Genomic DNA, 26,092 nt, shown 5'->3' on the forward strand with positions numbered 1-26,092 from the left:
CTCCATCAGAAAAGAGACGCAGCACCTCGTGGTTTGTCTCCATTCACACAGCCTTTTGTTCAGGAGTTAACATACGTGGCACCCAACGGTCATAAACACAGATCATATGGGGATGAACATGCATAATCATAAAGACCCCACCATGTGAAATTCTCAAGACTTCACTGAGGCTATGTAATGTTATCTGCCGATCCTCATGGACAGTAACAGCGACTGTGTTAATGTTGACTTCAGTCAAAGCAGAAGCCAAAACATCAGGCCCACCCTGCTTAACACAGAAAATCCTTTGAACTCCTTGAACCAATTAAACACTGTTGCATGAGGTAGCGCATCTTCACCGTACACTTCCTGCAATTTTTCGCAAGCTTCAGTACCTGTACGCTTTAAGCGATCACAACATTTATTGCGCCATATTCATCTCGTGTCACCTCCATCATCTGGTATACAAAATGGGAAAAGCGTCTACAAAACAGAGTATTACTACCAACCCACAGATACGAGAATGCGGCTGCATACGGACATACAAAAACCCGCTCTTTTCAAATATTCATGGTACACACAGGAAACTGTCACAGAAGCTACAGGAAAAAAACCAGTCTCAGTTCTTGTTGATCAGCCCTCGCATCGCTGTTGGCAGTTGCGCCGTCCGTACCTACTGCAACATTACATTTGACCATTCCTCACCGCGTACTTCTCATAAGTGGCGCTAGAGTTCCGAAGGTTTTCTGTCCCACATCTGTTCGCCATGTACAACATTTCGTTGTTCCACCGGCTTGCACAGCCAGCTGATCAGCGCCTTTCTGAGGTCGCAATATTGTTGGTCTGATGGCGGACTCAGTACATCTGATGATATACTTGCTGCCCTAGCATCAAGGCTGTTGACTGTCACCGCGAATTTCGTACGCCCATGTCATGGTGTTCTGCATGGCAAGCCATAATTCCAGTTTATCTAGTCAGAGCTGTGGGACTTGACTCGGGAGGTTCACAGAATTAATGGCATTGTCGTTTCTCCTGCTAATCGTGGAACAGACTCCCATTATTCTGTGTTTTTACCTTCGCTTGTAGTTCTCGTATTTGCTTCTGTAAGTTGTCTTTCATCTCCATCAGTTTTATTTCCAGTTCACTTCGTTTCACATATTGATACAGTGACACTGTTCTACTACTTTGTACAGTTCCTTCTGCTCGTGATTCTTTTTTGCTTGCAGATCACCAATTTGTAGCTCTCTTGCATGACGTTTAATCGTAGTGAATTAAGCAATCACACTACTGCTCTACAGTAACTTTTTATTCTCTCTCAAAAATATTACAACTGTAAGTTAGTGACAAACAAAGAGTAATTCATTATTCCAAAGAGCAAACAATGTAAAAGAGGTCTCTGACCTAAAGCATACAAATATCACTTTGCATTTGCATTTTTGTTCCCTGTGACTACTCCCGCAAGCGTCTTGAAAAGATGGACATCAACAAAAGTAAAACAATGTTAACGGGAGTTTAGTCAAATGAGATGCCATGGGACTTAGGTTAGAAAATCAAACAATAAAAACAGTGGATGCATGCAGTTATTTGGGCAGCAGAATTACTGAGAATGAGCAAATTAAAGAGGATGTGGGAGTCGCCAGAAGAACATCTGTGAATGCACAATGAAAGAGCTTGAGTAAATAAAAAATTTGTTGCTTGACTACTACGTTGTATCTCTTCAGCAGACGAAACAAGCTGTAGTTGACCAAAGTGGTGACCCCGACATGATTTGAACACACAACCTTCTGATCCACGGATTACCACCCAACAAGCAATGGAATGGTGGAACGCTGGCAAAGAACTTTAAAAGCCGCATTAATGTGCCACGCACAGTCTTGGCCGTCAGCATTGCCACTGGTTTTGTTGGGCCTTCGTACAGCATTAAAAGCAGATTTAGTAGCATCCACTGCAGAATTGGTTTATGGTGAACCCTTAAGACTGCCCACAGAATTCTTCACTGATCAAACTAGTTCATTACAGACTGAATTGCCTTTTATACTGCAAACGGTGCGCAAGCATATGGCCAGCCTTCGCCCATCTGTCTCTCGAGACATGAGGCGGTAACTTCATTCGTACACAAAGATCTACCATCACATACACATGTGATGCTACGGACAGATGCTGTCAAGTCACTGCTGCAGCCCCCAAATTCTGGACCCTACAGAGTTCTCTCCCAGGATGAACATACCATGCATATAGATCAAAATGGGAAGACCCAAGTGGTATTGTTGGAACCCATCAAACCTGCACGTGTTTCCGACCGAAGAGGATGTACCTGCTGAACACGATGTGTCACCTTCCACACTATGGGCACGGATCACACTGTCTCAGCACCGCAAGAGGAAGTAGAACCGTCACTGCCAGCACCGGAGGCTGAAGAAATTCAAGCAGTGCCTTCAGTACACACGAGATCTGGACGTCAGGTGAAATATGGATACCCTTACATTCCCGGAGCTCCGCTCTACAATGGGGGGAGGGGGGGGGGGGGAGCAGTGTGGGAGTCGCCAGAAGAACATCTGTGAATGCACAATGAAACGCAGCATTGTTCTGTGGTGACAAGCGCATGGACAATCTGCTTTACTCTTCGATTTTTATAAGTATTCTTTGTATTGACTTACATTTTTCAGTTGATTTGTGTTCGAGCTTGAGTAAATAAAATGTTATTACTTGGCTAATATGTTGTATCTCTTCACCAGACGGAATAAGTTGTAATTGACCAAAAGGATATAAAATGGAAGACTGGCAACAGCAACACAATCATTTCTGAAAAAGATAAATATTTTGATAGTGAATATAAATTTAAGTGTGGGAATTTGCTGGAATGCAGCTTTACGTGGGATTGAGGTTCATAAGTGACACAGATAAGAGGAGAATGGAAGCTTTTGAACAGTAGTGTTTGAAGATTAGATTGGTAGATTGAGAAAGTAATGATGAAGTACTGATGAACTGGAGAGAAAAGAGCTTTATAACATACTTGACTAAAAGAAGTGGTAGGTTGATATGACACATTCTGAGGCATCAAGGAATAGCGAATTTGTTACTGGAGGGAAATGTGTGTGTTTGTGGAGGAGGGAGGGGTGTGGTAAAAATTGTTTGGGGAAACTGCAGTGGATGTTGGTTGCTGGTGTAATGGTAAAAGATATATCGGGATACACAACACTGCAGCAAAATATCTATGGCTTTAATGTAAAGAAAGTATATTTTGAAGATTGTTTACCATCACAAAGCCAACTCCAAATGAAAAGCTGAACTACCCACACATTAAAAAATGTAAGTCAAATAGAATTTGTGGCCCATACACTTTGTGAAACAGGTAGTGGCATCTGTATAAAATTAAATTAGTTGCCTACAAATGTGTAATTATTCCTGGATTTCAAGCGACCTTCAGCCCACAGTTTTGTAAGGGCTTTGCTGTTGTTTAGACACAGATGAAATATGAACATTTAGAGGACTGTTCTAACAGTACATTAAGATTGTACTCTCAATTATGTACTTCCTGGAATTTGTTGCACACACAAATACTGTATAAGTTTTGTCCCATATGCAATACTTACACAAATTATGGAGTCCTGCAGTTCTTCTCTTGATTAGAGGACTCTGTAAATTAACAGTGTATTATACAACAGATGTGATGCCTCTAATCCAAGAACATCTGTGATCCAATCACATACGAATTATCAGACTTAAGAATCAGTACATCAGGTAAAAGCAGCATCAATGTCATGCAAACAATGCCAGTTACTTTCAATATAGTGATATAAGAGCCTGCAGGGGAATGGTACCTCACATTTTCTGTAGGCCTCCTTGGGAGTTCAGTCTGCTTGTTGATTTCCCCAAATTCTCATGTGCTCTGGTACCCAGCCGAATGATACCTGCTTCCCACACCACTGAAGGAAGTGCAGTTGGCCATGTACTACCTAGAACAGCTTCTCTGTTGGGTACATGTGCTGCAATGATTGCACAGCACCAAGAAAATGAAGCAGGTAAGAAACTGTTTGCCTTGAATACCCCCCATCTGCTGCAGTGTTATTACGACTGCATGGAATTCTGCAGAAAACACTGTATATTCATGGTGAAGGCAAATCCTATGCACACGGTCAGGAAATACTACTAAACAACCAAGGGAGTCTGCTTGTTTGGAGCTATCAGGGTACACATATTTAAAACTGTGATGTCTATCTAAACTGTTAAACAACAAAGAGTACAATAAAATCTGGAGAGTAATCTTTCATATAAAGAGACAAGTTTAAAATAATGCTGGGCCTCTAGAGGAGTCAAAGTGGAGGTCTGCACAAAACTTAGTGTAAAACTTGAAAACTAGCCACACCCATTTCAAAAAGGCATTCCTTCATGTGTGTCCCATAATTTCTCACTGCTGGTTGTCAATAATCAAACAGCACCATGAGTAGTCAGTAACTCGTATGAAGCAATGGCTCACAAGCCTCTGGGCAAAGGCTGGTTCCACAGGCCCCATTGACCAGTAAATTCCTTCATGGTGCACCACATTCAACATTTCTCAATAAGATGGACGTGCAGACCCATACTCCATGCACCAAAATCGGGCAAAGGTCACACAGAGGCCTTGTAAAACTGGAGCATACACATACAATCTGCTCACCAAGACCTGTGACTAAGACATTTTAAAATACCAAGTGTGTCTAGGGACCACCTTTTCAGGTCCCCAAAGTGTGGCAAAAGAGGCCCAGAAATCTCAATTTGTCTTTAAAATTAAGAACAGTTTTCCCCATCCACAAATCAGGACAGTTTAAAATGGAATGTGAGAACACACCCACAGACTTCCCCTCACGAAATTAAAACCCTTCTTCTCTACTCATTTCTCCAAGTGTCGAATAGTCAGTTGCAACTGACTGGTTGTTGCAAGGCCTGAGAGGCAACAAAAGACAGAGAAGTCATCAACAAACAAGGAACACTGGATGGGAAGCTTAACAACTGATGTGATACTATTAATAGCTATTGCTAAGACAGTCACAGTTAAATCGCTACCTTGAGGGGCACCGTTCTTGTACTCAGATAATTTAGACAGGCCACCACTGACCCAAATCTAAAATAGTGAATTCAGAGGAAGGATTACATAAAAAAAGGGAACACATCTTCAAAATCCCCATTCATGGAGCTGCCAGGGTATAATATGCTTTCAAATAGTACCACAGGCATTCTTGATATAAAAAAAAATATGCATTAAATGATGCCCCAGCATAGGAAAACATGTTGTATAGCACCTTTCAGCAGTGACGTGTTACCGAAGGTGGAGCGATATCTAGAGAACACAAACTGAAAGTGACTAAGGAGCTGCCGGGATTCTAAGACCTTGACAAAGTGGCAGCTGACGATCTGCTCCAAGGTCTTTCTCATGCAGTTAGTGAGGGTAACAATACAATAACCACTCAGGTATGTGCCATCTTTCTCAGATTTTAAAAGTGGGATTAAAACTGCCTCTCACCACGAGTAAGGAAAGTGTCCTGGTGCCCAAATCAAACGAAAAGGGTGAGGAGGATTTCTTTGGTCCAGCGTTTGAGATGCCATAACACAGTATAACGGACCCTATTGTATCTACCTGATATCCCACGAGCTGCAGAAAATGTAGAACGCAGCTACCGCGTAGAGAAGGGACAGTTGTATTCTTCATTAGTGGTGGAACTTAAGTCCTAACTGCCCCTCTCAGCAGCCACTCTGCAATGTCGGCAAACTGAATCATTACTGTCAGTGGCAATAATTGTGACAAAACAGACCGCCACAGTCTGGACAATGTACGGCATGTCGATCAAGAGGCTTCCATTCCCAATTACAGCAGCCACTGTGCACTTTCCTGCTCTCCCAGAAATCTTCCTGGTAATTTTCCACATGACTGTACTTTTAGTGTAATTACTTATGGTGGTCAGGACCTGTTGCCACGAATCTTTTTGGTGTCTTTAATAATTCGGTGACATTTCACACTCACTACTCAAAAGGCTGCAAGGTTTTCTGCAGCTGGCTGTGTGGCTGCCTGATCCTGGATGCAGCTCCACCAATGAAAAGGCTTCCTTTGCAGCTGACCTGGAGACTGCAGAATGGATGCTTTGGCAGTGTGGTGGATCATTTCTTGATGCTGTCATGGTGTTCAAACACCGAAACATGTCTGTCAAGTGTCCACCTGCTCTACTAAGTATCCATTGTGGTGGCCTCCTTCCTGTCTGGAAGCTGAACTCAGATCGGGAGATGATCACTTGAGTACAAGTCATTGACTATCTCCTATTAAGCGGTGTGTGCAAGGGCTGGAAAGTATCTACACAGTCATCAGCCAGATCAACACTGGGAGTAAAACACAAGCATACAGCAGTAGCCTTACTAGTAGTCACAGCCCCAGGAGCCAGCCAAATTCCTTCATGCTACACCACATTCAACATTTCTCAGTAAGATTGCTGTGCGGACCCATGCAATGTGCACCCATAATCAGGCAAAGACCACACAAAGGCCCTGTAAAGCTGAAGACACATGTTTAGTCTGCTCCCTGTGAAATGTGACTAAGACATTTTAAAATACTGAGTGTGTTTAGGGACCATCTTTTCAGGTCCCTGAGGTGTAACTACCACGTAAGTTTAGACTCAAATTTTAGGCCTAAAAACCTCAGTCAGTTTTTAAAATTAAGGACAGTGTCCCCCACCCACAACTCAGGACTATTTAAAAAAAAAAAGAATATTTAAGAAGAAAGCACACAGGCTTCTTGAGGAAATTAAAACCCCTCTTCTCCACGCATTCGTCCAACATCGAATAGTTGGTTTCAAGTGACGGGTTGTTGCAAGGCTTGAGGGCCAACATAGGACACAGAAGAATAGAAAGCTTTCACTGTAGAATTTTGCTGTTCATAGCTCCGGATACCTGTTGAGCAAAGAGGGCAATCTGGATAATGAATGCATGTGCGTTATTCCTTACAATAGCACAAGGCAACAAGTTAAACTAAATGTGCACATGTGTGTACAATATACAGAACCAAAAAATAAAGAAACGTTTATGTAACACAGCCAGCAAGGACGACATACCTTATAACCAACTAAAATGCACAACAGTAAAACTCAAGCGAAACACCGACCATGGCAATGACTTAAAATAAATACCCGGTCATGTGCTCAACACCCAAATAATAACAGAAACATGATGAGAATGTACGAGGCAGATAGTGATCAAGGCACAGCAACAACTAAACTAGATACACTCATATGTATGTAATACACACACAGCCAACAAGATTAAGACAAACTCGTAAAACATGACCAGCCAAACTCGATGCTCACTTGGACACGGCTTTCATGAACAAGCCATCCTCAGCCAATGCAAACAGTGACACACACCACCGAGTAACAATTTAAACCAGGTGGTGCAGCCAGTCTCAGTTATGAAAACTACATTCAGCTGCAGTTGTTAAGTATTCCACACAGTACACAAGAGAGACTTGCTGGACATTTCCTCCTGAATGAATTGCTAAATAATTTCTGCTATTAATAAACTCACTAACTGTATCATGCAATCACTGCATGATACAACACAAGATTTCAGTTGGATTCCACAACTTTGTAAATATCAAAACACTTGATGCTCCAAAACACCAGACAGGTAGACTATTAGTAACTGACCCTCCACTCCATTTGTGTGCAAAAATGAACAAAAAATGTGACCATCCTGAATCACATCATTGTAGAAAACTTGCAAGTGAGCCAAAACCAATTTCTCAAGATGTAATAACTGTAAATGATTGCCCAGGAGCACATATGCTCACCAAACTCACCGCAAAACTCCTTGGAAGTCAGCTTCTTGGTGCCTGCAGCAGAAAACAAACACAAAACAGTTGGTGATACAACACGACTGATTCTAGCCGGTCCTTTCACAATTGAAAACAGATTTACCAAACCCTATGAACACTAATAGAAACAGCTCAAAAATATTTCCACTTCCAGGAGCGTACCATGTAGTAATTGATCCCCTGCAGGTTTCTTTTACACAATGTTAAACTCATTGTGCAAATGGTACAATATGGAATTGGAATTCAAAGGATTTCACCACTCAAAGATCTCAATTGAGTGTGTATGGTACAAACGATCAGACAAATAAAGTATTGGTCCCTGATTTCCCTCCTGTTTCACACACAAGGAGACCATAAATATCCAAAACTAGCAACTACTAGTCACTGTGGAAACATTCAAAACTAATTTCCCTAGACACGATGCCCACACTAACCGGGAACGCAAACAATGACTGGTGCAAACATTGGACTGACAATATTAATACCTAATCCAACACATTGTTCCTTTACGAAAAGGAATGCAAATTCCCCTAATTACTAACCACAAGACACTGTGGAAACATTTGCAAGTGAGCCAAAATCCATTTCCGAATATGTGACACCAAATTAACTAGGCACGCTCATACACACTATCCCACAGTGAAACCAGGCATATGTCAGCTTTCAGTCCATACAACAGAAAACAAATCCTAACTATTGATTGTAAAAGGTACGAAATCTAGCCAATGCTTTCTCCATTCACAAATAAGGGTAACCACACCATCGGACAGCTACGCAAAAAGAACTAAGCACTTGCGCCACTTAGGAGAATACAGAATAGTATGCATTACCACACTGCTGCACATGATGATGCGATGGGAACCTGTCACAACAACATCTACATACATTATTTCATGTCTCAGCGATTTGAGCCCAAAAATCTATCACCACAACTGCTAGAGAAGGCACATACTGCTGGCTAGTTCTTCTCTACTGCATGTCATGAGACAGAGAAGACTCTGTCTGTGGTGTACTCGAAGTCTAAAAAGGCTTAAAGGACAGTTAGGCAGAACCACTTCAACAGAGAACACCATGTATGGTAGGTGGCATGAATTTGAAATCCTCAGAAGGCAGGATCACTTGGCTCAACTGCAACAGTGTCATACACTGCTATCAGTCTCTCGGTATGCTTTCCAGCCCTTGTGCATACTGCTTAATGGGAAGTAGTCGACTTTTACTCAAGTTATCACTTCCTGATCTGAATTCACCTTCCAGAGTGGTGCCTGAAAGTAAGTCACCACAGTGGATGCTTGGAAGAGCAGGTGGACGCTGTGCTTGAGCACCATGACAGTATCCAGAAATGATCCAACATGCCTCCAGTTATTGCCACTGACAGTAATGATTCAGTTTGCAGACACTACAGAGTGGCTGCTGAGGGGGGTAATTAGTACTTAATTCCACCACTAATGAAGAATACAACTGTCCCTTCTCCATGCGGCAGCTGGGTTCTGCATTAGATTTATATCTGCCTATACTGAGGAACATACTGCAGTCAGCCTAGTAGAGATCACAAGTTAAAAACCATAGTGTGTTCAGTTCAAATTTCATGTCTGGCAATTCATCCAATATTTATGTAAAGACTGAAAATGACAATTAACTTCTGAGGTGGGTTTCTATTTGAGTTTAATGACTGTGTCAGACTTTAACAATGACTTACAATGACAGTGTTGATTAATGAAAACAAAGTCTTGCTGTGCACTTGTGGTTAATTTTGATGATCACATACAGTGTAACAAACACTGAAACACCTATTATAAATGGTTTGGACTTCATCCTAAGAAATTTGTTTTTGCCACACTGAAACAATAGCGAACTGACTTGTCTGTGTTAGTTTACTGCATTCACACTGTATAGACCTATTGTCAAGTGTAGTATGTAGCTACCTATTTACATGTACCGAACTAAAGCACGAGAACCCCAAACTGGTGTAAACAGTAGTTCTGACTACATCGAAGTAGTATAAAATTTTTGCACTTCAATCTTTGGTGTGGACTACATTATTGATAGTAGTTTATTTTCACTACCAGCTTTTCAGCCAGTTATCGGAGGAGGTGCCAGTTATTGAGGACATCTGTGCAGGTAAAGCAGCTAGGCTAAAAATCTCTTGGCAGATTTAAGTTGCCCTACAAGTCTCTGAAGCTTTGTGGATGTCGAAAGCTGACAATTGCTTAAGCAAACCTGCTACATGTTTAATAACACTAAATACAACTTTTCCACAGGGTGTGGTCCATTACTTTTACTACTTTCTCAGTCATTTACAAACATATTAGGTGGACTAGCCACATGAGGTCTCTCAGGGGCTTGGGTGTTAATATTGCTCAAGGGACCATCTATACTACTGGAAGTAGAGAAGAGAGATTTAGACTTCATGGAGGTCCTAAGAGCAGGTAGGGATGTTGAGTGTCCAAGCAGACAGAGCCCTCTTGGCTGGGCAAGCCTTCTAAAACAGAGGTGTGGCAAGATGGCCAACCAACTATTCTGCTCAATAGCCATGCATTTCATCGGTGCACAGTGCATCCTCACAATTCAACTGGTTAAGCCAAGATTCCCATTCCCTGTGACACACAATGTTCCCACATCACCGGTCACTGGAGGATGTCCAGAACTTAAGGTTACAGAGGACTGATGGTGTTTACCAGTCCCAAGCTCAGGAAATCCACGTTCACCTAGCTTGTACTCAGTGAATTATTGTTCAGCTTCCTGAGATGCTCACCATTTAGAATGAAGTGGAGGTGGGGGGGCGGGGGGGGGGGGGGGGGGCACGTGATTCCCCCCCCCCTTCCCCATCATAACACAAGCGTAGATATGTGCTTGGTAGTGCTGTGATGCTATTTGATGAGCGAGTTTCTTTGAGGTATGACATCAGTAGTAAAATAAAAGGTATTTGAACAACTGTTATTACTGTGCCACTCCTACCTCAGCTTTGCAAACTGACCTTAAATCCAACAGAACCCTGCACAAATGTGGGAGTTATAGCACATTCACACCTAAGACTGTGCAGTCACTCTGTTAGTTATGCCCGTCACTGCTGTCGCTCTGTTAATCCTAGGTGGCCAGTTTTCAAAATAAGTTTTATTATGATGTTCAATGAGGAAAAAGCATTGCTGAGAACCGGTGTATGGTCCCAGAATGAAACTATGACTTTAGTGAAGTGAGCATTGCTATGAAGCTGCCTGGCAGATAAAACCAGGCATTGAACCAAGCCTTACACTCAGATCATTTCCTTTTATACAAGAAGAATTATAGCATTTACTATATCTTCTTGTAGAGTTTACACAGGTATTAACATAATATCAAGCAATATAATTCTACATTTGCGATAGAAAAATAAGCAAAACTTTAAAAATATGAAAATTGGTGATGAATGAGAAATAGTGAACATATATTGTACTTTACTTCACAATTACTGTCATGATTTCTGGTAACAAGTCTCAAAAAATTGTGAGCAGTGCATTATTTCTGCTCTATTACCAACTAATATTTTCATATAGTCATCAAATATGTAAAGTTAGCTCTGGTTGTCCCACATTTTCTTTTGCGTATAATATACTAGAATACTGAATACAAAATTCACAAGAAAACACAGAAATTTTATTTCAAAATGAGAACAACAACAAGTACAAACAGATTTATTTACAACAGTACTAAATTACAAATAAAAGTTAGTTAACAATTTCAAGAATTTCACACTTTGCTAATAACAATCTTAGATCACAGCATGTTGGAATATAAAAATACAGAAACCAGTTCTTTACACTCACATATAAAATCTTTACACGCCACAGAATACTGATGTGTTTATCACAGGTTATTCATAATTTAACAATACTCATTTACCAGTGTAAAAATCTGTTGTGTTGCTCCATCCCCAAAAAAATTATTACCGCATGGGAGAGTTCAACACTAGACAATTCATGTGTCTCTTTTTTTTTCAGACAGATTTAAATCTGCATTGTAATCATATTTGAGTGTACTCAAGATGAGAACACAAGAATTAATCTACGACTTAAATGCCCCATTATGAGCAGCTCTACGTATAAAATCTTTCAGGGTGTCACCTTCAAGTTTACTGAAATCATCTGTCTGAACTACAGCTGTCATGTGATTCAGACAAAACTTGAAGCAGAACTCCTCAAGTTCCTAAAATGACAAACAAAACAAACAATAAATTATAAATCAATTATAAGAAATAAAAGGATAGTCATGAATATTAAAATGCCTACTACTCATAATGAATCAAATAGGTTCAAGGAAATGGAAGATAAATATCCAAAAAAAAATACACCTTCTGAAAGCAAAGAATACCAAACAAAGAATACACCTCCCAAAAACAAATAACATGCCTTCTGAAAGCAAAGAATGCACATTTTGCAAACAATAACAAGAAAACAACGCATACAGCTTCCAAAGGCAGTGTAGCGCACGCACACACTCAAGAGGCAGTGCGCACACACTCTGAAGAAATGTGCACATCTTACAACCTTCAAAGTCTTTTAATGGGATTTTACACAATGAAACAGGAAAGATTTGCATTCTGAAATCTGAACAAAACTGTACACAAGAATGCAGTCCATAGTAACAGCAGGAACACACAATAGGAATAACAGAGAAAAATAAATAAAACAGTAAATATCTTATCATTCATTACAGCAAAATGTAGATAAAAATGCTGAAGAGATCAGCAGAAGAAAGTGGTTGCCCACAAGAGCATATTGTAGTTGTTGCATGTTACATATTTGGCTTAACTGAAAGACAAGAATATAAACACAATAAGACTGAGCAGTTAACAGATAGTATTTTCTAGTAGTGTATGTGGAATGACTTGTCACCTACATGTGGTGCATTTGAAACTACAATGGGCATTCAATAAGTAAGGTAACACATTTTTTTCCCAAACAACTTCGGTTGACAAAATGTGGAATTTGTTATGTGACATCATGGAATATTCCTGCTTCAGCTCCTACAGTTTCACGAAATTCCCATAGGTGAGGGTGCTATATGCAGCCTTCAAAGTGGCATCTGCAACACAGGTGCTTCCCAAACAGAGAGCTGTTTGTGGATTTATTTTGGTAGAAAACCAGAGCATCACAGATATTCATACACTTTGGGCAAGGCATCTGTCATCATTGCAACAAGGTTGCACAAACCTATCCAATCTGCCATCTGCTACCCTTAGGAAACGGAAGAAACGACTTCAATGTGTTCGTAACCACAAATATGCACACGAATTTCTCCTCTTCTATGAGAACACAAGGCCCCACAGAAGTCTGTGCATGCAAGAAGAGTTCATAAAACTTCATTGGACTGTCCTTCCTCATCCACACAACTCGGACCTCGCACCTTCTGATCTCCATTTGTTTGGCCCAATGAAGGACGCCCTCCATGGAAAGCAGTACATGGATGGTGGGGAGGTTAATGATACAGCACGACATTGGCTCCTACAATGACTAGTAGAGTGGTACCATGTGAGCATACAGGACCTCCTAGTAAGGTTGTCGCACTGAATGAAGACTTTGTTGAAAAATTTGGTTTTGTAGTCAAAAGAGTGGGGAACAACATGGTATAATGGAATCCTGAATAAAACCAACCTATGTTTAAAAATAAAAAAAGTGTTGCATGTTGAGTGCCACTCGTACAGCAGATAACTTGATCAGGCAAATCGCCACTAAACTGATGGTCACCAATTTCTTCCACTGACCTCTTCAATTAGGTTAAATTTTCTCATGAAAACAAAGCCAACAGCAATTAAGCCTGAGCTGAGATTTGGTAATGAACGGCAGAGGAAAGTGAATTAGTCTTTTTGAACTACTTTAACTACTACACCACTCCACTCAGTTTCATAACAACAAAATACTGACAGTAGTATCAGTCACAATAAAAAAATGGCGCAGTACTCCAGGAGGAAATTAATGGCAGTAAGAAGAAAGAATATAATTTAGGATGATGAGCCACTAGATACAATGATAAAATAAAATAGATAACTAGAACCACAAATAGAGAAATCAATTAAGTACAAGCAGTAGGCAGACTAAGGCAAAACACAAGCAAAACACTGGAAATTGCAGGATAATGTACTGAATAGATAGGGTGAAATAATAGCAAGATAAAGAAAATCCTAAGGTGGTGGTGGTGGTGGTGGTGGTGATACACAGTGCTTTCAATCATACAAGTCATTTCTATCAGCTTCCAGACAAGGAAAGTAAAGTAGCTGTGCATCAACTCAAATACTTCAAAAAGACAAGGAAAAAAAATCCTGCAGAAATACCTCTTACACTGTCTTACATATACAGTGAGTTTCAAACTCTTTGCAGCAAATGTCTAGGGGTGGGAGATCGTATCACAGAGCAACTTTTGTGAGAGACAAAATTTTCACTGATGCTTGCTGGCAAAGCTAGCCATGTTTCTGTTGAATTTTCCAGCCAAAGGACAACGATATTTCACAGAACTAGCATGATCTATTAACCAGTGTGCAGCACCTGCATACTACCCACCCCACTAAATTGCTAATGATTTTGGTTTGTTGGCTGGTTGGTTGGTTGACTGACTTACATGGCATTAAGGGATTTATCAGCGAGGTCACAGCACCTCAATCCATGAGTAGTTCATCCAAAATTAGAGATGTCTGTGAAGTGCTTGTTCAGACAATGAAAGTACATAGAAACACTACGACTGAGGCACTGAAGGCAATACTGATGCCAGAGCTGAGAAAGAATTTACACGTAAGAGTATGGATAAGATCAGCATTTAGGTCAGAGCACAAGAGGGGTCTCCCAAGGCTCACATCCAATGGTGAGAAAAGCCCCAACCATCTCATTTGATCCCAACAGGCTGATGAAGGGCTGAAGGCAGAGCAAAGAATGTCTCCAAGTCGGCAGATTCAGAATAGTATATGTGAGAAGGCTGATAATTTAATGGATATCAGCTGGACAATCTATAATAAGAGAAGAGAAATAGATAAGGCAGCAGATGGATATCCCTGGGGTTCGTCGTGTGATGGCATTCGCCCCTATTACAGCCACTCACCCCTGCTTTAGTGTAGTCAAGGCATTAAAGAGTGCTCACTATTGAATTGAGAGCTACCTCTAAAATAGCAAAATGGGTGCAGTAGAATGAGAGACAAACCACATCTAGAAACAATTAAAACAGGGTAAGACAGTGATGAAAGACTCAGGAGTCAACGAGGTATGGTCCAGGGCTTCCAGACCTAGCATGCAGCAGGAGGTGCTCCAATTGCAGCCAACATGACCCTGCCCCAAGGTAGCCTAAATCCTTGTACCAACCTGCTCAACCATCTGTGAATCATCTGCCAGTATCTGAGGCAAAAAATTTGGAAGGTCATGGAGGGCCAATAGAAGGGTCATTCGATCAGGATATAAGCTACTTTCCATAAGACTACACAACTACAATGTGGGGGTGGCTCGTTATGTAAAATAAAACTATGGGTTAGCCTTCTATGACCAAATAAGATTCCTTCCAGGTGGAATAGAAGGAAGTGTGCCAGACAGCAGTCGTTTCCTTGACAGTGCAGAGTTTATTAGAGAGGGCAGTAGCCAACCAGATGTCATTCTATCACCATGTAAGTAGAGGTCATATTCGCACCTGCAAATCCACATCTGGAAGAGGCACAGTAAATGGGCACGAGTAATCACTCCTATAGCTAAATAGTTGGCCAGTTCATTTTCTGAGATACCCACATGACTTGGAACCAGAAGGAAGACAACCAAGCAGCAATATGACTAAGTTCAGCAAGGAATTCATGACTAGCAGAGACCACAGGGTAACAAGAGGTACTTCAGCAAATGGCCTGAAGACTGCTCATTGACTCACTACAAATTAAAATGCAGTCAAGGGATGCCTGTTTAATAAATATGAGGATTGGTCTTATGTCAAAATGGTAGGTGGATCAAAACAAAACGTCCAGACACCCTGTGACAAAAATGGTACTGAAACAGAGGATGACAGACTAAAGGCCGAAATACTAAATGTCTTTTTCCAAAGCTGTTTCATAGAGGAAGACTGCACTATAGTTCCTTCTCTAGATTGTCGCACAGATGACAAAATGGTAGATATCGAAATAGACGACAGAGGGATTAAAATCGCTCAAAAGAGGAAAGGCCGCTGGACCTGATGGGATACCAGTTCGATTTTGCACAGAGTACGCGATGGAACTTGTCCCCCTTCTTGCAGCGGTGTACCGTAGGTCTCTAGAAGAACGTAGCGTTCCAAAGGATTGGAAAAGGGCACAGGTCATCCCCATTTTCGAGAAGAGACGTCGAACAGATGTGCAGAACTATAGACCTATATCTCTAATGTCGATCAGTTGTAGAATTTTGGAACACGTATTATGTTAGAGTATAATGACTTTTCTGGAGACTAGAAATCTACTCTGTAGGAATCAGCATGGGTTTCTTGACTTCTGCAAGACGTTCGATACAGTTCCCCACAGTCGTTTAATGAACAAAGTAAGAGCATATGGACTATCAGACCAATTGTGTGATTGGATTGAAGAGTTCCTAGATAACAGAACGCAGCATGGCATTCTCAATGGAGAGAAGTCTTCCTAAGTAAGAGTGATTTCAGGTGTGCCACAGGGGAGTGTCGTAGGACCGTTGCTGTTCACAATATACATAAATGACCTTGTGGATAACATCGGAAGTTCACTGAGTCTTTTTGCAAATGATGCTGTGGTATATCGAGAGGTTGTAACAATGGAAAATTGTACTGAAATGCAGGAGGATCTGCAGTGAATTGACACATGGTGCAGGGAATGGCAACTGAATCTCAATGTAGACAAGTGTAATGTGCTGTGAATACAAAGAAAGAAAGATCCCTTATCATTTAGCTACAATATAGCGGGTCAGCAACTGGAAGCAGTTAATTCCATAAATTATCGGGGAGTACGCATTAGGAGTGATTTAAAATGGAATGATCATATAAAGTTGATCATCGGTAAAGCAGATGCCAGACTGAGATTCATTGGAAGAATCCTAAGGAAATGCAATCCGAAAACAAAGAAAGTAGGTTACAGTACACTTGTTCGCCCACTGCTTGAATACTGCTCAGCAGCATGGGATCCATACCAGACAGGGTTGATAGAAGAGATAGAGAAGATCCAACGGAGAGCAGCGCGCTTCATTACAGGATCATTTAGTATTCGCAAAAGCGTTATGGAGATGATAGATAAACTCCAGTGGAAGACTCTGTAGGAGAGACACTCAGTAGCTCGGTACGGGCTTTTGTTGAAGTTTCGAGAACATACCTTCACTGAGGAGTCAAGCAGTATATTGTTCCCTCCTATGTATATCTCACGAAGAGACCATGAGGATAAAATCAGAGAGATTAGAGCCCACACAGAGGCATACTGACAATCCTTTCCACAAACAATATGAGACTGGAATAGAAGGGAGAACTGATAGAGGTACTCAAGGTACCCTCCGCCACACACCGTTAGGTGGCTTGCAGAGTACGGATGTAGATGTAGATGTAGATTCTCTAATAGCTACAAAACACTGCATGTTCCTCACAATGATTGGTGTTCCTGACTGGCAGGAGATATTAAAGCATAACCCATGCTCATACACAGTTTTTGATCCACCAGTGTAAAAGATGTTAGCATCCTGACACTCCTGAGGAACAGTACATAACAGATGCTGAAAGGTCATGGGGGAAAGTGAGAATTTAGGACCTTGAAGTAGATTGATCCATGGTGAGCTGAATGAAGTACCAATTCAAATGTCGAACAACTGGTAGGATAAAAACTGATTAATATAAAAAGAAAAGCCCCAGTCATGGAGGGTAAGTAAAATGCGATGGTACCAAGTGCTGTGTGTGTGTGTGTGTGTGTGTGTGTGTGTGTGTGTGTGTGTGTGTGTGTGTGTGTGTGTGTGTGTGTGTGTTCAAAAAAATTAAAAAACTGCAGTGAGGTGTTGGCACTAGAAAAAAGCCTGTTGGACTGCTATTTACAACTGGACCAGATGGTCAGCTGTAGATCGTTCATCCTGAAAACCACACTGATGGAGAGAACCAAAGGTCCCAAGTTTCAAGAACCCAGCTTAATCTGTAGACAACCATCCTATCAAGCAGTCTGCAGAGCATGTTTGTAGGTAACTGGTCAGTATCTGTCAAGAGACATTGGGTTTCTGCCTGTCTTAAAGACTGGGATGACCATATTATCTTGCCAAACTTGGTTGAAGACCTCAAGTAGAAGTAGCCTTTGAGCAACATACAGGTGTTGTTGTGTGTGATTATGAATTGAATCAGAGCCTGGAGCCATGCTGTGAGACAAGGCAAGAGCCTGAAGCAGTTCCCCATCAGCGAAAGGTTCATTATATGATTTGGCATGGTAGGGGTGGAACATAGGGGGGGGGGGGCATCTCTAACTTCTTGTATCTGCAGTAGAAAGACAGCTAGATAACAAGAGAATGCCAATGTTGCTGCAAAGTGGGTCAAAAAGTGTTCAGCAAGAGTCAATGCATCAGTCCAAACACCACCCTGAAGGACAAGACCCAGAACATTTGTGGATCATTGGTGGCCCACACCTGGGATGAAGAGGCGTATGTATCCAGGAAGGAGACATAATGCTCCGAGCATTACTTCTTACCCTGTTTAACTAGATAGTAAGCCTTAGCACAAAGTCATTTAAAACTCATGAGGTTGATCTGGGAAGGATGTCACTTTAAACGTTTTAGGGTTTTTCAGCAATCCTGATCATTAAATCTGCAGTTGAAAGGGTGCCACTGGCAGCACTGGAGTGGAGAGTGGCATTATCACTGAGGAAACACAGATTATGGCCAGTAAGAAATTGGCAAAGTAAAAGGCCCCTACCAGACAAAGTGGTATACTACCCCACACTAAGGGCCTGCCTGTAGACATGTAAAGGTTGCAAATGGTGATCACTGAGGAGTTTGGACTCACACTACCGTTGCTTCCAAAGTGCTCCCAAGGGGAATCCACTTACTGACCTGATCAGTGTGAACCAATGTACAGTGGGAACCACAAGAGAGGAGAGTGGTAGGAGAACTGGTTTCAAAAACATTTAGGTAGTGCGAGTGATGGCAACTGGATGTCATACCAACAGGATGTGGGCATTCATATTTTTTGTGCACCTTAGTATACAGCAGGCAGTCAATAGATTTCTATTCCTTTATTTTCTTGTCTTTCTTGAAGATTGGAAAAAAGTGGTATGCCATGCAATGGACACACAGAGATCGCTGATCACAAGGACTGCCTTCATGGAGTGACCATCTGCAGTTACCGCATTCTGGGTCCACTGTGCAGTGGAATGACATACGACAAAAGCACAGGCATCAAAAGCACCTCATGCACGATGAGTATAAAGTTCCATGACACACCTGCACATCATTGCTAACTCTTGAGAAAGACATGCCCTTCAAAGCCTAAAATAAAGACACACATATGTATTCTATTGTCCTTGGGACAAAATGTACACCTCATCGGGGAAGATTAGCCTGTAGCTCCTCTACTGTTTAAGAGTGAAAGGTCTTCATAGAAGATGATTCCTTGGACCATATTTGAAATCTTGTATGGAGCAACGGTCACTGGTATGTTACCCAGTTATTCCAGGACTGAAGAGCTGTAGATCGTGCAGCAGAAGAGAGTCAATAGCAATCCATTGTGCATTTTTCCTAATGACTCAATTTCTCCAAATTTATCTTCAGTATTCCCTGCAAAAAAATAACTGTTTTGTCACAGTAAAAATACCCTATCAGTTCAAGCACATACAAACAACTGAATACATTATTTCGCTCTTAGACTTTTGGCTTGTCCCTCTTCCCACAGGGTGGCCAGGGAAGGCGAACACTGAAGTTTCAATACCTATCTGAAGAGATGGCCACATCAATTGTTCTAGTGTAATGATGTTTCATGTGCAGAACAATCACCCTGATGCCACCTTCTCCAGTCATGGGCTTGCCCCACAGGTATAAACTAGCCTCAGCAAACGCTATGTGGCATGATGGCCAATGCCGGGAGTCCTGATGCCCCAGTAAGACGGGCATCTACTCCTTGGCATTTGTGGAGAGGCAGCAGCTCAGGCATCAGAATTGTGATCCCTGTTTTGTCACAGGGCTCAATTGAAAGGGTACAAAATGACCCCATCACGTCAGATTGGCTACGGCATTTTGTTCTCTTCCTGTAATGTTCTCTCAGTATAATGGACTTTAAATTTGATAACATTAGTAAATATCTTATAGCCACAAATCAACAAAATTTATTCCATTGTAATTATCCACACCCTTTATGTTTCCTTTTTTTACTGATTGGCCTGATGACAGGTTATGACCACCACCTAGGTATTTCTTGCCCAAAGCAAATCAGGTTTTGGAGAGAAAAGGGATCAATATTAAGATGACTCACTTGGATTTTTATAAGGTTTTATATTTATGCTGTTTTCACTATTGATCCCTTAGTTTTTCATGTAATTTATTACAATTTTATATTCCTCTTGCAGAATTCCTCCTTCCTCTTCTTCTTCTTAAGTAGCTAACAGGCATACTTTTTGCCTGTCTGCAAGTTAACATGTCATCTTTACTGTAAGCAGCAATCTATCTTTTCCTTATGCTATTAGTGGATAACAAGTTGAATTTAACATTTTGCTGAACTTCATAAACTCCAAGATTTTATAAATTTGTAAGAGGAGTTTTGTCTCATTTTTTCTCAGGATGATACAAAAACTTCCCAAAGTTAACTGTGATTTTCTTTTTCTTTTTTGCAATGGCTTTTTTTCTAGTGTTAGTTGGTTTTCTCTTTGTCTTTCTGTATGTTAATATAGTTGCTAGTTGCTGCTTGCTTATAATCAATTTTTTTCAGTATCTCATCTAAATTACTTAATCATCTTTTTCCTGGGTCATACTTTTAACTGCTGTTCATTTCAACATCTTTGTGAAATTCTCCAATTTTTCTTCCATGTCTTCCTCTAAACTGCTTCATTCAATTCACATAACTCAACAAGTAGTGGAGGGGTTCTCTACTGTTTTTAGTCCCTGTGTATTAGTATACTGTACATCAATTCCAATAGCTTGTATTAACCATCACAGATATATTTTGACTTGATTTACTAGTTCTATGCAAAATCATCAGTAGTTTTCTTTACATGTAAACATCCAATGTACCCACTGAATACAATAAGCCTGTTTCCTTTTAGATTTAATGTACAAACATCAGCAAAGGTATTGGGGCTTCTTCTGGATAGTAGACTATTCTAAATGTATTAGGTGGTGTACGTCGTATGTGATGGGGAAACCAGCTGGACATTGTCCTCCTGACACACACTGAAATGTGTTACAGAAGTTTTCTGTTTGGATATGCCCCAGAACATGTATTAAGAAACTAAATGTACTTCAATTCTGAGTTATTAGACAGTGCGTTGGAGCAATTTTTAGTATCAGCACTATGTTACCTCAACACACAATACCATACCTAATAATAGATTCAAGGTAGCTAGCTTGTATATGCTATTTGTCCTGTGTCCATGTCAATAGCAGCTGATAATATTTGCACTGCAAATGCAAAGCTGTTCATTTTGTTTGTTAGGTACTCAATGTGTGCTGGACAGCTCAAATGTTTATCCACATTTAAACCTAAGAATTTAACTGAGTCACCTTCTTTTATATCTTGGTTTTTGTGAACAATCTTAATCTGTTCACATTTTTCATCATGAGAATCTTCACTATATTTAGATTCAACGCAATTAGATGAAACCAAGTTTCTAAGATAGTGACAGTACTGATCACAGGTATGGGATTTTTTTCCAAATGATTTTCAACTAAGACAGAAGTATCTTATGCAAATAGAACTGATGGGGAGAAGATATTTAATGGTAAGTCATCAACATAGAAGAGGAATAGAACTGGGCCTAATATGGAGTCTTGTGGAATGCCCTGAGATATTTTTTTTTCCAATCAGAATAATAATTTGCCCCATATAAAGAGAGGCTAACTCTTTGCTTTCTGTTTGATAAGTAGGATTTAAGCCATTGTAGGGCATTGCTCCTAATGCCATACTAATGAAGTTTGTAAATAAACACTCCATGGTTTACAGAATCAAATGCCCTTGTGACATTACAGAAAATTCCTGCCACTTTATTGCTGTTGTCTAATGATGTACTTATAATCTAAATGAAACTGTTCACTGCATATATGGTGTTTTTCCTTGCTGAAAACCAAACTGATTGTTTAGAAAGCAAACACTTACATGATATCCTTGAACAAGACTAAATCTGGCATAATGTATCCATCTTCCTCTCACAGAATTGTGCCTAGCAATGGCAGACTTGATTTTCAAGCTAACAGAGAATGGTTTGTCAGAGACCAACTTGAATCAGATGTTTAGATAAAACTGGGGACACTCAACCTGTGCACAAGAGCCACACTAAGGATGGGTCAGATATGTTGACAAGTAACTATGCAGTCATGATAGAAGTGGAATGTCATGATCATATCTATGTAAGTGAAACTGGAAGTTTTGGCACACAATATCAGTTTACAGAATGATAAATGTCAGATGGAGTCAACACACACTGTCCTTTTGATGCAGTATATGACTATTTCAGCAAAACGTTTGAAGATATTGCACACAAGAGTAAGTCATGGAGTACATATCAGATGAATTATATGAGCCCATGTCTGAAAATATAAACATATATTTCCTTCAGAAAAACACAACGTCACTGAATCCTACAACTGTTGATTAAATAATCACTTTATTCGGCCTTTGTTTAGAAAATGGTAACTATAAAACTATGCTGCTTGAGAATATATTTGAATAATACTTGTTGCAACATATATTCAATGCAAGCATTACAATCAGTTTTTTTCTTTACTTATAAGCTGAATCACATAACTAATGAGGAGGTACTGAATAGGATTGGGGAGAAGAGGAGTTTGCGGCACAACTTGACTATAAGAAGGGATCGGTTGGTATGACATGTTCTGAGGCATCAAGGGATCACCAATTTAGTATTGGAGGGCAGTGTGGAGGGTAAAAATCATAGAGGGAGACCAAGAGATGAATACACTAAGCAGATTCAGAGGGATGTAGGCTGCAGTACGTACTGGGAGATGAAGAACCTTGCATAGGATAGAGTAGCATGGAGAGCTGCATCAAACCAGTCTCAGGACTGAAGACCACAACAACAACATAAGCTGAAAAATAATTTACACTTAGTAACCAATCTGCGATGACGAATATGTTGCTAGATTAGATTTACAAGGTTTTTTTTTCTATGGATGCAGAATGACACATCCAAAGAAACAGAAGTCAAGATTTCAATGATGGTTTGAAATTGAGCAGTATTGTGTAAACTCAATGAACAAAAGGAACTACAACTGAATGAAGAACAGTGACTGTGGAACAATGTAAAGACTGACTACCCAAAACAGAATAAGACTGATGAAACAAGACCTGAGGCGGAAACAAGAAATAGCCTGACTGGAACAAGGAATGAGGGATTGACCAAATGAGATGAAGACGGGAACGAGAATGACTTGAGGGACTGTTCCTTAGAAGACATTCCTCAGTTGTTCTGCTCATTTTAGTGAACTGTTCCTTTGTACCTGTCACTTCAAAAATGACTCACCTCTACTTTTAACTGTGTAGGAACAGGGAATGAGGATCATGTGAGTAGATGGGATAAGAAAACTGGAAAAAGGTATTGAAGTCTTAAAGTCTGAAATTTTAGAGAGATGTAAGCATGGAATGGGTAGGGTTTATCTTAAGGACCTATTACTAAGACTTACTTTACTGAATTTTTATAAGATCTGGAATGCGGACACTATGAATGATTTTCATGCTTAGATTTCACCCTTATTGGGCTGTAGAAGGGAGCAACAGAGAAACACAGATAAAAAATTTTAAAAATTGGATGATTTTCAATATTGTTTAACACATGTTGCACTGTAAATTCATCGAAAATTAAAATTCGTTAAACATAAAACAGAATCTGTTCCAATAAATAACGTAAAAGAAATAAAGTACTTGGAACTTATGTTGTCCAAGACGTCATTGCATCCCAGAGAGATACTCTGTGGATTGTCAGCAACACTCCCCTCACAATGCACAGTACATTGTACATTTTGTATTTTCTATAAAATTTAACAAAAATACAGGAAATTAGATGCTAACAACAAAAATAAGAACTTGATGCCAGTAACAGCATGAGAAACTACATGCTACTAATAATAAGGGAAACTAGATCCTAACAACAATAAGGGAAACTTGGTATACACATTACTAAGGTATATATTACTAAGAACTTAAGTTACATGAAAAACATCAAATTACTTTTTTTAAACCAACAATAAAATTTCGGGGTGAAAGAGTTGAAATATGTAGTTTACATGATGATATCCATACTTGGCAAACCACTGAAATGTATATCAAGGCTACTCGCAATTGTACCTTGTATTAATGTTTTTTTTCTATTCCTTTCCCATATGGAGTGTGTGAAGCATGACTGCCAAAATACCTCTATGTGCTTTGAGATTAGTTTACTCTAGTCTTCACAGTCTCTGTGGGAGTGATATGTAGGAGGTTGTACTGTATTCCTACATTATTCATTTAACACCATTTCTTCATATTACATAAGTAGGCTTTTACGGGATAGCAATGTCTCACTTCAAGTGTATGCCAATTCAGAATTTTCAGTATCACTGCAACACCCTCCCATGGGTCAAACACAAACCAGTGGAAATTTGTTGTGCCCATCTCAGTATATGTTTGAGAAGCCTTATTTGTTGTTTGATATGGGGCTCACACACTTTATGATGAGTCTAACAAGTGTTTTGTAAGTAATCTCCTTTGTACACAGATAACATTTTCCTAATATCTAACATCTACATGACTATTCTGCGATTCACATTTAAGGGAGGATGTAATGGATTTTTCAAAAATATTATTTTCTTGATCTACACAGTTTACTCTATGTTGTGTGTGAATTTTATGGTGATAGCAGCTTTAGAAATGCCTTTAAATTGTTAAATTGATTAACTCTGCACTGGTGGCCACTCCCACCTTTTCCAACATTTGGGGAACTGCTTTCTTCAGCGGAATTTTAGTCAGTGTGAAGGCTATTTTCTTTCAATATCTTTGGCTGATATCTATATCTCTGGCTGACATCTGTATCTTTGCCTGAAAACTTTCTTGCATGTGGTTTATTTACGTTTTGACAATACTAACACATATTAGTAGGTGGAAGGCTGAATTCACAAGTCTTTACATGAAAGTCAAGATTTGTGCATAATGGGTGGTGGCAAAATTGTGTCTAGGAAACAGAGGTTTCATGGAAATCGGATTAGCAACAAAAAAGAGAAAGCAGCTTGAAATGAAGAAGATAAGCTCTCAGTTTCAGCATGGAAACTTGGGACAGGAGAAATGTATAGGCGTGTGAATGATGTTGGTATGGATTCCACTGGATTCAGACTTATTGATTTAGAGCTTCTCCGACAGGCTATAAAGTTTTCATGTTCAAGTGTTAGCTGTAAAAATATGAAATGCATGATTGTTGCTGAAGAAAGAAGAGTGGGAATAGCTTGTGATTTTAAATTAATTTGTAATTCATGTGGCTATGAATTTTCATTCTCCTCCTACAAAAAAAACTGACACCAGTACCTATGAAAGCAATTTTAGGTTAGCATATGCTCTGAAATGCCTTGTACAGGGCAGGGAAGGAGGTAGTTTATTGTGTGGTTTTCTTACCATACCTCCACCCTGCACAAGGTTTGAAAAAATAAATAAAGAAATGTCTGATGGCGTGATACTGCCAAAGTTTCTATGAAGGAAGCAGTGGAAGAATTGGTGGGAAAAAAAAGAAATAGATCCTCGGGGAGATACTCATGACAGTGAATCTCCTACAAATGTTACTGACCCGTGTGTTTCTGTAGATGGGACCTAGATGAAAAGGGGTCACACATCTCTGTATGGAGTAGCATCTGTTGTTGGTACTGACTCAGGTAAAGTTTTATATGTAGAACTTACGTCTAAATACTGCCACCAGTGTGCTACAAGGAAAATGTCCAACAATGAAGACAGTGAGAAACTGTGGCAAGAAAAGCATGCAGTAACATGCTCTAAAAATCATAGTGGTTCAAGTGGGGGCATGGAGGATGCTGCAGTTATGAGGATGTTCTCCAGATCTGAGGACTGGTATGGTGTTAGATACACTAAATACCTTGGTGACGGGGACTCCACTTTGTTCAAAGTTGTAACAGATAAAAATCTGTACAA

The 26,092-nt window shown here is 40.1% G+C and overlaps 1 protein-coding gene across 3 annotated transcripts in view; it reads right to left on the reverse strand.

The window, feature by feature from the left end:
• Positions 1–11,542: 11,542 nt before the first annotated feature.
• LOC126236668 (RCC1 and BTB domain-containing protein 1-like) overlaps positions 11,543–26,092 on the reverse strand; it is a 216,933-nt gene continuing 202,383 nt past the window's right edge. For 2 of the 3 annotated variants that reach the window (XM_049946149.1, XM_049946147.1), the window contains exon 12: positions 11,543–11,992. In XM_049946149.1, coding sequence (XP_049802106.1) covers positions 11,852–11,992 — 141 coding nt within the window. In that variant the 3' untranslated portion in view covers positions 11,543–11,851. The remainder of the gene's footprint in view (positions 11,993–26,092) is intronic. The other variant, XR_007544969.1, reaches the window with a different exon arrangement.

This window comes from Schistocerca nitens, chromosome 2, assembly GCF_023898315.1.
Source record: "Schistocerca nitens isolate TAMUIC-IGC-003100 chromosome 2, iqSchNite1.1, whole genome shotgun sequence".
Classification (NCBI taxonomy): domain Eukaryota; kingdom Metazoa; phylum Arthropoda; class Insecta; order Orthoptera; family Acrididae; genus Schistocerca; species Schistocerca nitens.